The sequence below is a fragment of the Uncinocarpus reesii genome, genomic scaffold, assembly GCF_000003515.1.
Source record: "Uncinocarpus reesii 1704 scaffold_1 genomic scaffold, whole genome shotgun sequence".
NCBI lineage: Eukaryota > Fungi > Ascomycota > Eurotiomycetes > Onygenales > Onygenaceae > Uncinocarpus > Uncinocarpus reesii.
The window spans coordinates 1,687,634-1,699,150 of NW_003052500.1; the positions used below are offsets into that span (position 1 = coordinate 1,687,634).

At 48.1% G+C, this 11,517-nt stretch overlaps 4 protein-coding genes across 4 annotated transcripts in view; 1 reads left to right on the top strand and 3 right to left on the bottom strand.

Moving 5' to 3' along the window:
* UREG_00762 (uncharacterized protein) overlaps positions 1-1,046 on the bottom strand; it is a gene marked incomplete at both ends in the record, with an annotated part of 1,475 nt that extends 429 nt beyond the window's left edge. Inside the window, 3 exons of the mRNA XM_002541202.1 lie at positions 184-767; positions 823-955; positions 1,023-1,046. Of these exons, the coding sequence (XP_002541248.1) occupies positions 184-767; positions 823-955; positions 1,023-1,046 (741 nt within the window). The remainder of the gene's footprint in view (positions 1-183; positions 768-822; positions 956-1,022) is intronic.
* A 1,518-nt stretch (positions 1,047-2,564) lies between these two features.
* UREG_00763 (uncharacterized protein) lies at positions 2,565-4,571 on the top strand (the record flags this gene model as incomplete). Its single annotated transcript, XM_002541203.1, has 6 exons — positions 2,565-2,664; positions 2,738-2,908; positions 3,118-3,529; positions 3,598-3,974; positions 4,127-4,227; positions 4,293-4,571. 6 exons carry the CDS (start codon positions 2,565-2,567, stop codon positions 4,569-4,571), a joined length of 1,440 nt encoding a protein of 479 aa, XP_002541249.1.
* A 1,799-nt stretch (positions 4,572-6,370) lies between these two features.
* On the bottom strand, positions 6,371-8,077 carry UREG_00764 (uncharacterized protein; the record flags this gene model as incomplete). The annotated part of the gene is made up of 1 exon (XM_002541204.1): positions 6,371-8,077. The coding sequence occupies one exon, from the start codon at positions 8,075-8,077 to the stop codon at positions 6,371-6,373; it is 1,707 nt and encodes a 568-aa protein (XP_002541250.1).
* A 2,022-nt stretch (positions 8,078-10,099) lies between these two features.
* UREG_00765 (uncharacterized protein) lies at positions 10,100-10,891 on the bottom strand (the record flags this gene model as incomplete). The annotated part of the gene is made up of 3 exons (XM_002541205.1): positions 10,100-10,248; positions 10,329-10,719; positions 10,781-10,891. The coding sequence occupies 3 exons, from the start codon at positions 10,889-10,891 to the stop codon at positions 10,100-10,102; spliced, it is 651 nt and encodes a 216-aa protein (XP_002541251.1).
* Between the last annotated feature and the right edge of the window lie 626 nt (positions 10,892-11,517).

Sequence of the window (11,517 nt, forward strand, 5' to 3'; positions counted from 1 at the left end):
ACTGTAAGGGTTTTGTGCTTCGATTCGATGCCAGCTCTTTAGCCTTCACATAGATATCACATCGCTGACATTCGAGACGCCTTTTCCAGATTGTCCAGCTTCGCTAACGAGCCAGCTGCCAAGCTGATCATAGCCATTAGTGCCACCATTTTCGCCTTCGCCTCAATCTTCATCCTCGAAAACAAGCGAGCGTTTGAGATCGTCGGGTAGCTCCTTAGCACGAGCCTTGACGGCTTCTTCGGAGACGTCAACGGCCCATTGATCGTCATCAATCTCATCGTCTTGCTCGATTTCTTTAGCTTCGGCATTAATTCGACGTGTGAATTCGTCGTCACTATGGGCTCCCACTTCCACGTCACCGTTCTCATCTCCCTCGGAAGGGCTGTCTCCCGGGCTTCCGTTGGTTTCTCCATTTTCTCCGTTTTCTGCCTTTTCCTTGTTCCTCTCACGTCGGGTTTTCTTGGTTGACTTGTCTTTCTTTCCCTTCTTTGGCTGGTTCTTCAGAACAAAGCCGCTAAGTTTGAGGCGGCCATCGACCTCGGAGCGTTCACCACAAGCTTTGCAGTCCAAAAGGATACGAGTGTCTTTTATAACAACGGTTGTTTCAGGGTTCTTGCATTTCTTGCACAGGACGAATCTGGAAATGAATCCGTCCAAGTAGTCCTGAAGTTTGCCAGCGTCGTGGGCACCGTTGATAATCCAACGGTCGTCGGTCGGTTTTGGGTTGGCTTGCGCGCCAAGTTCGAATCCAAAGTATTTGATCAAATCTATTTGATGTTAGACGGATAAATTGTGACCTGTGGGAATGCTTAGAAGACTTACACGCTGGAGGACGACCAAGCGCCTGGGCGACAGAGTTCAAGTTGACAACTACAGTCTTGATACCGTTGCCTTTGCCTTCGATTTTGGCTTGTAGACGTTCCATTTTATAACGATAGAAGGGATCGGAAACGTCCTGTATGAGCAATGAGCCGTCAGTAGAGTACTTTGTCCGGAGGACGACCAAATGGCATACAACTTACCCGACGAATGTTGACAGTAGCCATGTTGGGTGGATGGGTTGAGATAAGTCTTAGAGAGCAATCGACTGCGGAGGCAAGGAACGAGGAACACCGGGAAAATGAAGAGCCAGAGTGCGGCTGCTACTACAAGACATGCGTAGTAGAGATGGCGGACAATCTAGGATATTGCGGGAGACAGTGAAATTCCCTTTTCTAAGGAGAAGGGTTCGGTTGGCGACGTGGGGAGCAATTCTCAGCCACAAGATCTAGAATGGTAACTACAAGGTTTTCGCACAGGGCGAAAAGGTTGCAGCTTGAGCGGCAGGTGGTGTTCGAAAGCGTTGACGTAGGGCGAATACATAGACAGTCGCTCGAATTTGCTCGGCGGCTTCTGGGAGATGAGACAGCCAAACGATCTCTCTGCGAGGTTCGGTAGGCAGAAGTAATCTGGCTAAACAACACAAGACTTCGCCAGTAGAATAAAGTGGTTTTGGAAGACGATCAGGAATAAAAACCAGGGCTTGTTCGATGAGATGTTGATGCAGTTGGGGACCAAAATTGGTTTGATGCGAGGAAGAAAGAGAAAGAAGTGGAGGAAGTGGACGAGGAAGAGATGTCGTTGAATTCGTAATCTATTTTTACGACGCCGTATCGACGAAACGGTATTAAAAACGAAGAGATTTCTTCTGCTTATCTAATCATTGAAACAAAGCGCGCAAAACGGCAGCTGGAGCCGAGAGCCGAGATCACGTGCAGCATGGCGGCACGTGGCAGGCTGATTGATAAGATTATCGAAGTTTATCTTATCTAAGGGAACGAGCTTATTCAACGTCAAGTCTTTTGAGGGGAAGCAAAACGATGAGAAAATCCAGTGTCAATTGCTGGTGAGTGCTATTTACGCTCTTTTCACTGGCGGTTATTTAGAGGCTTGAATAGATTTTATTTCAATTGGAGCTCTACATTTCCTCTTTCTTCCAGTTGGATACTTGGGCTTAAACGGGGTCATCGGAAAGTCGTGTACACCCTTTGGGTTGCGATATTACTTCACGCTCATTGCCTTATGGTAGGGGGATTCTTGATTCTCCTGGTTACTTGATTTTTTCTTCTTACTTACTCGTTCTTTAGAGATTTCTTGGCCCATTTGTGAAAAGTGCAGCGGAAGTGGCTCTCCTTTCCTCCCTGCAAGTTCCATGCATCTCAATGTGAAAGCGAGATTGTACTAGCTAATCTCTCAATTGTATGTATTGATCTTCTTCCATCTATGCATCAAGGTTGCAGCTGTCTTTGTTGGAACTCCTGGTGCATGATCTTCCTAGGTAGCGCAGCTTCCACCCTGACTGGGATTCATGTCCCTCTTTTGAGATCTAAATGTCCACTGCCCTAATTGGTGCTAGTTTGTGACTTTCGCTGACTCGTCGGCACTATTTTCCTTAGTGTCTCTTTCAGCCTTCTCTAGCCCTGTGTGTGCCCTTCTTCTAGCACCTCAAATTCACTGAAAACATCATCTTTTACACCACTACCAATTCATGATTCCTACTTTGGAAACTGTATAATACAGAAAAGATGCCCATAGATTTATCGCTCTATCTTGTGACAGATTCTACCCCAAAGATTCTGGGTGATAGAGATCTCTGTGCTGTTGTTGAGCAGGCAGCCAAGGGGGGTAAGAGATCCGATGAAACAATGTTTTCGTCTTAAAGGAAAGGAAGATGCTCACACCCATGCTTTGCAAATAGGGGTCACAATTGTTCAGTATAGGGACAAGCATGCAGACACAGGCGCTCTTATTGAGACAGCTGCAACACTGCACAAGATAACCAGAGCCCATAACATTCCATTGATTATCAATGATAGAGTGATGTGGCCTTGCGTAGGCGCTGAGGAGTCATCTAGGCAGGATGACATGGGTTGATTGCGCACCTATCGTTCATATGAGGCTATCATTTGCAGACAATCGAGCGCGCGCAAGCTACTACGAGACACTATATCGCGCGACTGTATGCTCTGTCAAGAGCACAGTGCTGTCGAGAGGGCATATCTCGTATCGCACTGTTTGCACAGCACGTACGCGTCTCGGATCAGTACCCTCGAGACTTGCTGAAACTGATCATCTTAGGAAACCGATACCAAGTCTATCATCGGTACTCTGGCGTGAAACAAATCCTGGAGTTTCTATCGACTTCTAGCAGAAGAATCGGTACCGTCGCCATTGGTGGTATCAATCTAGGAAATGCTCAGAGGGTAATCTACCAGTCCCAAGCGTTGAGGAAAGGTTTAGATGGCATTGCTATTGTCAGTGCGGTTATGGCAGCCTCAGAACCTCAGAAAGCCGCCGCTATTCTTGCCAAAGCTATCACTAAAAACCCTCCGTTTGCGACGATGCCACCCGAGCTCCGCAAGGATGAATTGGGCTACTTTCTAGATAACGCCATCCACACGGTGCAAAAAGTTGCAACCGACATGCCTCTAGTCCACAGTATGATCAATTATGTGGTCGCCAACTTTGCGGCTAATGTTTCCTTGCAAATGTGAGCCCTTTGGCACTCTGGAATATTTCCCTCTTTCGGTTCATAATCTGATTCTGTGACGTCCATAGTGGTGCTTCACCTATTATGTCCCCTTACGGGGCTGAAGCTGATGATCTCGCTAATGCTGGCGGCTCACTGCTAATCAACATGGGCACCCTCAATGCGGACAGTGAAAAGAATTACCTTCAGGCGATGGAGGTGTACAATCGACGCGGCAATCCGGTGGTTTTGGATCCGGTTGGAGGTGGCGCGACTGATGTTCGCCAAAATATGGTTAAGGCTCTCATGGCCGGAGGGTATTTTGATCTCATCAAAGGTAACGAAGGCGAGATCAAGGCGATTTACGGGCAGTCTCCCACGAGACAGATTGGTGTCGACAGCGGTCCAAGCACCCTAGGTCCAAAGGAGAAAGTTGCAATGGTCCAAGACCTTGCAAGCAGAGAGAGTGAGCTTCCTACCTTTTCTCCCTATTCTATTCTTAGCTATGAAAGTCAGGCATAGCGTTGCAGCCGTGGCCTATCGTTCTATTGCTACACGAAACGCACCCCATAGAACGTTCATCACTAAGCAGTAGCGTTACTAACGGAGGATATGTAGGAAACATTGTCCTCATGACAGGACCGGTCGACTTCCTTAGTGATGGCATACGTACTATTGCTATAAGCAATGGGCACCCCTATCTCGGCCAAATCACCGGCGTAAGCTCTGAGAAAACCCTTCTTTTCACCGGCTTACCGACTAACATCTTATTTAATCCCCGTAGACTGGCTGCGTGATTGGCCTCGTCGCGGCAGCTTTCCTTGCAGTGGAGCGCACTGACAAACTACTCGCCGTTCTCGCGGGAGTCCTGATGTTTGAAATTGCAGCGGAGAATGCTGCTTCGAAAGAGCATGTTCACGGGCCAGGAACATTCGTTCCTGCGCTCCTGGATGAGTTGTATGCTCTGCGGGAAGCGACAAAAGCTGACGTGAAAAAGAATTGGATCAAAGACCGTGCGAAATTTGTTGTATTGAAAGTCGATCGCAAGAGCAATGGCTCGTAGGGACCTAAAATTTAACAAAGAGATTGAATTCGGGCGTCAGGTTCTCATCTCCACGACCCGCGTTCAGATCTTTCAGTAGAGGCAACGCACCTGTGCTCAGATAAAATGCTTCTTTTGCTTAATACGATTAACGAAAATGGAATAAAACAGCCCTGAAAAGTTTGACATTGATCTGCACAACGAGGTCGCTTTTGGAAATTACTGTATACCAAGAGGTTTGAAAACAAGTTCTCCGTGTAGTAATTTCTGAAGTAGGCACTCATGATACCCGTAGCGATGCTTTCTACATTTTTGCACAAAACGCGCCCAAAGCTCTCTTCGTATCCTCACCAGTTTCTTTTACCAGCTTGCTAATCTCCCTGAACTCCGCCCTCTTCGAGTCCCCCATCACCTCAAACAATATACTCTCGCTCGTCGTCACAATTGCGCCCGCATCCCTCAACCTCGCCAGCGCCACATTCCTCTCCTCAGCATTACAGCTACTCACAGCATCCCAGACCAGGTACACCCTATGTCCCAGCGCTAGCAAATCCAATGTCGTCTGCAAAACACACACGTGGGACTCGATCCCAATCAGAATGACGTCGAGAGCCTCTTGGTTACCACCCGTGGCTATGGTACTGGGGAGAAGAGCTTTAATCTCCGGGATCACCATTGAGAAGAGCGTCTTATCGAAGTCGGCGCGGACGTTAGAGGTGGCGGGGTCAAGGTAGGGAGCGAATTCGGATATGGTGTTACCAAGGCGGGCGCGGTTTTGAGTCGTCACGTAGATAGGGATACCAAGTGGCTTGCAGGCTCGTAGGATTTTGAGGGAGGATGATACCCTGATGTTTGACGGGGGAAGTGTGAGCAATTAAGTTTTAAGACAGTCTACTTCGAGGAAAACGACTCACATTTTTGGGAATTCATAGATAATAGGCCTAAACCGTTCCTGTATATCACAAACACTATTATCGCAATTCTTCGTTAGACCGCGGTAGAGGCACGTGTGAAACACAGCGCATTTTGAGATTGATGCTGGTTGATAAATACGCACAAGAGAGCCGGATTCTCTGCACAATCGCAGATTAGTATTAACTTGTTAAAACAGCCATGTCCAAGCTTTGTTAACGACAAACTCGAGAGCACTCACTTATCCGGGTATTCTTTGACGTTGCCATAGTTCGACTTGTAATTGAATTCAAAGCTCGGTATTGGACTCTGCTCTTGGAAGCGAATAATGAAGAGATTGGTAGTCTTCCCGATTGCATGTTACTTCAAATAGAAGAAATGGAGGTTAACCTTGAAGAGACGAGAAAGAGGTGACAAGGGGGCGATTGTTGTGATACCGAACAATTCAGCCTAGGCATCGGAGTTGGGGAATGTGGGGAATAGTGCGGGGAACGTTTGTGTTGTTTGTTCTGTTTGTATCATTTGCTGTCGCATTAATTCAACTGCACAAAGGGACATTCCTAATGACAGGGCATTTTTCATTTCTTCATTCATTCAGCCTGGATGATTATTCCTCATCAGGCCAGTCATAGAAGCTACCTACACCACCATTCCCTCATGTGGTGCTATATATCCTCCAGCATCTTCCAGCTGGAGGGGAAGACATTGGTATGAGCAGACAATTCCTCCCGCCACAAACATAAAGTCATGCAAAATCACAGCATAGTTCCAAACGAATAGCCTTCTCAGGCACGCCTAGAAACAATCAGAGCAAGCATAATGTGGTTAAAACTTCAGAGCCACACTAGGGTCAGTGAAGGTATTTTTGATTCAGTGATCATGCAGCAATGGTTGGCGTGGTAAATCAACTAATCGGTGTTATTAGATTCTGTCTTGGTATTAAGCCAGCCAAATGCTGAGGCACCACCAACTGGATTCGAGCTTCGAGTCTTGTTCCATGCGTTGTCAGGTTTTCCGTCGCCATGCTCAGCTCCACGATCTGAAGGTCGAGCGGGTGTTGCTTCCGCACCGGATACTTGGCGTGAAACCGGTTTGGATGGTTTCAGCACTTTCATATTACGGCTTTTAACATTCCGGTGATATGCAGCCAAATAAGGCCCTGGTTCACTTTTCTGGGTTGGTTGATCTCGCCTCCAAGGACCCCACACACCCGTTCCCTCAGACTTAGAGGATCTTTCACCCGTTTTATCGTTTGCGATAGACCTGGGGTGTGTTTGAGGAGGGCTGTGTTCCTCAGCGGTCTCCGCGAAATGGGCGGAGCGCCTTGATGGCGCATCGACGGTGTCGTTCAATTTTCGGAAAGGCAGGGCGAACTGGTTTGGTTTAGCCTGTGGAGCTGGACTGCTGGGCTTACTTCCTGTTCCGGACTCAACATCTTCGTGCTCCAGGGTATGGATACGTTCACCGCCGTTCATGCCATAAATCGGAACGGGATACGACCGTGGGCCGGTTGACAGTGTCTTAAAGACCTCCTGGTTTTCGGGACGGACAAGTGGGACCGAGATTCTATTTCGTTCATCATCTAAAATGAGCATTTTGTCTTGAGAGAACAAGATATCTGCGTTATTGAGACGCAGAACATCGCTACCGATGAAGATCTGGATAGACCTGTCGTCGGCTGGAAGTGTCTCGCGAACAGTAAACTGTACAGTGACGGCGGGCAGGTGTGGAGCAGGGCTTCCAGCACGGGACGATGGCTGATAGATGCTAGCTTCTGGAAAGTACATGGGTAGCTTGATGATCCGCAAACCATCATTTTCTGCCATCTCATCCTCAAGCCCCAACTTTTGGATCATACGGTAGGTGATAGCCGAAGAGTACGACCCACTGCAAATCGCTGCGTAGAGTAAAGAGTCATTCGAGAAATGGGTTGTAAGCCAGCATCGAATGATGCAAGGAACTGGACCCAAAATGAAAAGCCCTGGAGGCGGAGTCATGGTTGTAGCTGTTGTAGATCCGTTGGCTTTGGCAGTATCCAAGCCTAGGCTGAACGTGCGATGAGACTGACCGGACGAGCTCTTGTTGCCGTCTGACCGGTGGGAGAGTGAGCGTTCGGTGAGCGGATGGCTTCCCTGTCCACTTCCAGTTCTCACAGGAGGCAGCTCACTCGCTGACCGATTGGCGTGATTGTAATACCCGTGCATGGAGCTTTCGTCGAACCGAACACTATTTGCCCTCGAAGCGCCTCGTCTAGTATCCTCTTCGGTCTCTAAGACAATATTGCTGGCGGCAGTATGCTGATGCCCTTGGTCGAACCCCTTGAACGGCTCGGCAGGAGGACTATACGTGGATTCTGGACGAGAGATGCGTTGGTCAGAAATTGCCATGCTGATTGTGGTAGCGATTGACTTGCCTTGAATTGGAGGATTGCTGCCAGTAGAAGCGTACGGAGAAAATGGGCCCCAAAGACTTTTCATGCGGGCATCATCTTCCCTGCGCCGCTCTAACTTTGCAATCCTTTCTCCGTGTTCCAACTGGGTTGCGTAGAGATCCTTGACTTCCTCATGTACGCGCCAGATATCCTCTCTTGACGCAAAGGGAAACTGCGCATCCATCACCAGCTGCTCGCCACACCAAGAAGATCCCCCAATTATAAAACGAGAGACTTATACGAGTAAACGGTTGCACGCTTCCACGGTAACCATTCGATATGCGTCTCTCGAAATGCCAGGTGTGAAACCAGCCTTTCAAGTCCAGGTTCGTAAGCTCGTCACACTACTAGCGAGCTCTGCGAAGTCGCCTCAGTCTTCACCAGCGAGTTTCACAAATTCCCACTGAGCCTCGCGAGATGGCCTGCAGGCCCCCGCCCACCCAGACTGAAACAAGAAATAGAATCAGCCTGTCGTTCTCCGCGCCGCCAATTTGATCATGTAAATTCAAGGTCGTATCGCTGGGGGGACGTTTAGAGAGGCTTGACGTAAACTCAGGTCCTATATCGCTTAGAAGATCCGAGAAAGTGATATGGACTGTTGTTCTAGGTTGCGAGAGGCGGGGAGAAACTGTTGAAAGTCGATATCGATACGGGCAATAAGGCGGGGAGATAGGCCCAGTGTGAGCGTGGGAGGCACGGGAGAAGCCTTCTTGAGGGCAGGCGGTGCTGTTAGAGAATAATGTCCGCTGTTCAGGCGATGAGATGGAAGGCAGTTTCAGTTGGGGTTTTCTTTGACGTGCGGACGAAGAATTGGTTTGGAGGTGGGCGAACTTCCAGTAAGATAACTAATACGGGGACAAAGAATCGCTGAACAAAATCAGCAGGATTCTTTTCATTAAAAACAAAACTGTGCTGGTTTACTCTAGCTAGCAGAAGGTAGGGAGGGGATGCTGTGGAAGGCAAAGATCCTGTCTGCTGTAGTTATTGTGGTGAAATGTTGATGATGCTTCTCTCTGTCTCTCTTCCTCAAAGTTGGTCGATCACGACGGAGAAATCGAGCCTTGAACCAGTTGGGTTTAGCGTGGCATGCCAAAGATCCCCTTGTTGATTTCTTTTGATCCTGATGTGCTCTCCCTTTGCAAATAGGCCGGTTGAGACTATGACTCAAGATGATGGCCTGGCATCTACAAGGCTGATCCTGGCGCTCAATCCAGCCTTGGATGCCTCCTTATCAAGCAACCCGACGTGACCTTTGGCAAAACATTGTGCCTGTTGAACCCTGGGTTCGGAATGGTTGAAGAATTGACGGGCCACAGGTGACAGCGGATGAAGATGCCTCAAGAGGCTCTGCTTGTGTCTCTCATCGATTGAATCAGGACATACTGGCGGCCGCGCCACAGCATCCGTTGACTCATTCAATCCAACGTCCGCCTGGTAGCCTAGCGTATCGGGGCCACTAATATCATTTGTCGATTTCATGAGTCCCTTGCGCCCATATGCAGAGCATTCTGACTTGAATGCCTGCAAAGGCGGTATAAACTCCACCACTGGTTGGCCGCTGTCGAATGACAGTGGTAGCCTATATCGAAGATTACGGTGGGACGGAGGTTAGCACCATCGAGAATTAATTCAGCTTTCTACCTAGCCGTTCTGAAGTGCATTGCATTTATAAAAACCAAAAAAGAGCCTCAACTCCTTCCTTGAAAACAGAGAACCCTAGGCAGATACAGCGTGCGTTTGGATGCGGCTACTGGCTTGATGTGAAGCGGTACTTATGCATGAGCAGACTCTAGGAATGCCGCTCTTTGGGAGACTCCTGCTACTTCCAAAGCGGTTGAGATTGCTCAATTTTATGCTTGTTTGGTTCAATCCAGAGTCGACTTGCTTATCTATCAGAAATGTTACGTCCTTCAGTAACATTGTCATATTACTTATGTACTCTGTGACCTTGATGTTCCTCACTCCAATCAAAAGTGACCTTGTGAATGAAGTATTCAATGAGAACCATTCCATAGATTACAATAATATAAAAAACAGACCAGTCTATCAGGGTCTGCGCAGCCTGCGCTTGTTGGGACAATGTGACAACTCCAGCGCTGTAACGCAAACGCAGTTTATCATATTGGAGAAATATGATATGCCGAAGCCACTGTTTTCTTTGCCTCTGCTACCTGCCCTACACGCAAATTTGCATCCAAGTTAACATCTATGTGCAGGTTTTGTGATAGGGAGCCTTGTCCCATGGTGGAAATAGCATGGGCAAATTTTCTGGTGCTTCTTCGGGATATTTTGCACGGATCACTTCCATCGTCTTCTGATACATGATCTTGTAGCCTGCTGGGCTTAAATGAAGACCTGCCAAATTGACTAAGTACATTTTCAAATAACAACGTGCTGCCAATGCACGTAATATTGTTTTGGGGGGCTTAACATACCATCTGAGAGAAGTGCAGCAAGTTTTTGATTCGGCTGCGCTTTCTTCGATCCTGCCAAAGGCTCTCCCTCAACCCAGCCGGCCTCCTTCATAAACGCAGTCCAGATGTCGACCAGGGGAATGCCTAGCGATCTTCCCACCTCCCGGCAGGCATCTGCGTATAATTTAGTGTTTTCGGCACTTCGCATGGGAGCAGCAGGGCCGCTCGTCCCATCGAGCACTTCGAACTGATACTCGTTGACTGGTGGTGGCGTGAGCAAAAGGACTTTAGTCTTATGCGAACGCACCGCTTCATGGGTGACAATATCCCGCAAACTCTGCCGATACGTCTGTAGCGGGACGTGTTGCTTGTAAGGGGGTAGTACGGCGTCGTTGGCGCCAAAAAAGACAGTCTGCAAAAATAAGGTCAGGATTATAGCAAATGGTTGGGAATCGAGGCAGCAAAAGTTATACCATGAGTCGAACTTTGTCTCGCTCGACAGGCGGAAAAAATTGGTCGAGCATTACCAGGCCCTGAGGGGATGAATAGCCGCTAGTTACTTGTATCAGAATATAGATCGGCATCGCGAGGATCTTAAGCTATTTCTCTCAGTAGATAATACTTACCTGAAGCCACGATTGACGACATCGAGACGCCTAACATAATCTACAGACTTTTAAGCCCTCTGTTTTCCAAGTTTTTATTAAAGATGAAGCTGGTTAGCATACCATCCTGCAGTGCGGGCTGAAAGGCAAACCCAGCCCTCTGAGATGACGCCCCTTGTGTGATCGAATCACCAAAGATGATGAACTGGTCAAATGAGATATTAGGCATAGCTTGCGGCGCGGCATCGACCAGAGGATTGCTCATAAACATGATTTGCGGACTGAATGGGCGGAGTAAGTAGATACCTCTATCGTCCCAACAATAACTCTGTGATAGAAGGGTTTAACTATGGTTTTGAGATTTTTGTCCTCTCACTGCGCCAAGCTCGACTTTTTAAATGCCGTCTGAAATTGGCCCCAGGACATTCACACTGAATTTTGTTCAAGTTGGGGGCGAGAGAATTTAATATGAGAACATGCAACAAGGCTGATTTCTGGGGCCGTTTTTACATAAAACCAATCCCATGGAAAATGGTTGGGATATGGGTAAATCGGATTTATATACCTATAGAGGACTTCCTGCGACCAGGATGTAAATGGCCTAT